At 36.6% G+C, this 1,860-nt stretch overlaps 1 protein-coding gene across 1 annotated transcript in view; it reads left to right on the forward strand.

The window, feature by feature from the left end:
- tegt (testis enhanced gene transcript (BAX inhibitor 1)) overlaps positions 1-1,592 on the forward strand; it is a gene marked incomplete at its 5' end in the record, with an annotated part of 9,131 nt that extends 7,539 nt beyond the window's left edge. Inside the window, 1 exon segment of the mRNA XM_014022556.1 lies at positions 732-1,592. Coding sequence (XP_013878010.1) covers positions 732-755 — 24 coding nt within the window. The 3' untranslated portion in view covers positions 756-1,592.
- Between the last annotated feature and the right edge of the window lie 268 nt (positions 1,593-1,860).

Genomic DNA, 1,860 nt, shown 5'->3' on the forward strand with positions numbered 1-1,860 from the left:
AATATGTAGAGCTAATATTGACAAAAGCTTTGTGTGAGGGCAGATGAAATAATTTTGCTGCAGAGGCAGATTGTTAACATTAGTGATGATAAAAGTTTAAAGTTGTCTACATTGTCTCTGAAAGTGAAGCACTGCCGAATTTACAAGTTGCTGTATGCTTTCTCCTGGTTGTTGTTGTTTTTATTATTTATGAATAATGTAGCCAAATTTTTTTACTTAAAATTTTGGAGACATCTTTTACCACTCCCAGAGAACCAGGTTCACTTTCTGGGAGTGATGTGTGCAAGTGACGGGGGGTGCGGATGGGTGACAGCTGGTAACAAAAACACATAAATAACAATAATTCAGGTTTGAATTTGAATCAGTAGCTACATTTTAAATCCAATACAAGCAAGATTGTTAACAAATAAATTGGACAACATTCTGGCAATTTAGTGATATTTCCACAGTTGTGGTCTTAACTGGTCTTGAAATAAAATTCTGAGTCCTCAGTGTCCGAGACCAAGACAAGACTGAGTACAAATGCTGTCGAGTCCTAGACAAGACCAAGACCATCAAAAACTGGTCTTGAGACCGGTCTTAAGACCAAGACCGGTTTCAAGTACTGCAACGCCACCTTTCAAGATGTATTTTCTGGATTCAGTCATTCAACAAGAGGAGGAGCTTTTTTTCTGAATAAAATAAAGTTATGTCCTGAAACTGATGTCTTTTTGTTTGTTTTTGTTTTTTAGGACAAGAAGAAGGAAAAGAAGTAAAAGGCATTCAAGTAAAGGAAAATAAAAGAAAAGACACAATTTGCTTTGCATCTGGTGCTTTTCACTTTGTCTTCATTTTTTAAACTAACTTTTCTGTGGTCTTACGTTGAAACTTTTGAACAATTTTTGAAAATGATGGGGCTGAACAGAAGTGTGGTAGAGGAGCTCTCGTCTCTTATTGGCTGAGACCTGCTGACTCTGCAGTGGTCGTGCTTGGCCTCTAGAGGGCAGTGTTGCCTGGGGAGAGCTGAGGGCTTCATGAAGATGTTCATATTACTGTTATTTAGTGCCATAAGTTAAAACATTAGGCTCATGTTAAAGACTCATGTTAGCTTTTGATTCTTTTGATTTGTGTGTTTATAGTTTCTCTCAGTGCTCTGTGGTAGAGTGTGACTAGATTACATTCATTTAGACAAATCATCATCATTCATTTAGATTTTTGTCGTTTTTGTTTTTCCACATTTCAATTAGATGAAGAAAAATGTTCAGTGTGGTGGTCCTGAGAGCTCTGAGAGCCTGTCAGGGTCCTGATGACACACTGAACTGACCCAGATGGACTGGTTTYAGACTTTGGACAGGTTGATGTGGGACACTGAGCCATCTGTTCGTTTGTTTTCTCAGTTTGGATAACGCAGACGGGCCACTTATCTGGACCGTTCCTTTTGTAAATTCTCCTGGAAGCTGTTGTCTGAGCATCAGTTTGCCAAATCTTGTGAGGTTAGCCCACAGTTCCTCATTAGTCATTGTTTTAAACGTGTATACTGTGAAGAAGTTTTGTTGGTGTTAAACTGAAACTACTAATTTGATACATTTGCTCTAATAAATGTGTTGAACATATTTCATTTCTGAGTGCTTTTTTTACTCCTGGAGCTGCTGGATTTATTCAAAATAGTTGTATTAGATATAGATCCACATACAGKAMCTTWATCACTTATATTTTATTCTTATTCTGGATAAAAATAGTTTCTTTGAAAGCATCTCACTTTATTTCTCTGGCAAAAAAAATCTGACAAAAAGTCTTGTCAGATCTTTATTCAGCTGTTTTAATCCTAAAGTTTGGACTTTAGGTATTTTGCAATATCAACATAAAGCCTTTATTATAATA

Source organism: Austrofundulus limnaeus, unplaced genomic scaffold (genome assembly GCF_001266775.1).
Source record: "Austrofundulus limnaeus strain Quisiro unplaced genomic scaffold, Austrofundulus_limnaeus-1.0 Scaffold335, whole genome shotgun sequence".
In the NCBI taxonomy this organism is placed as follows: domain Eukaryota; kingdom Metazoa; phylum Chordata; class Actinopteri; order Cyprinodontiformes; family Rivulidae; genus Austrofundulus; species Austrofundulus limnaeus.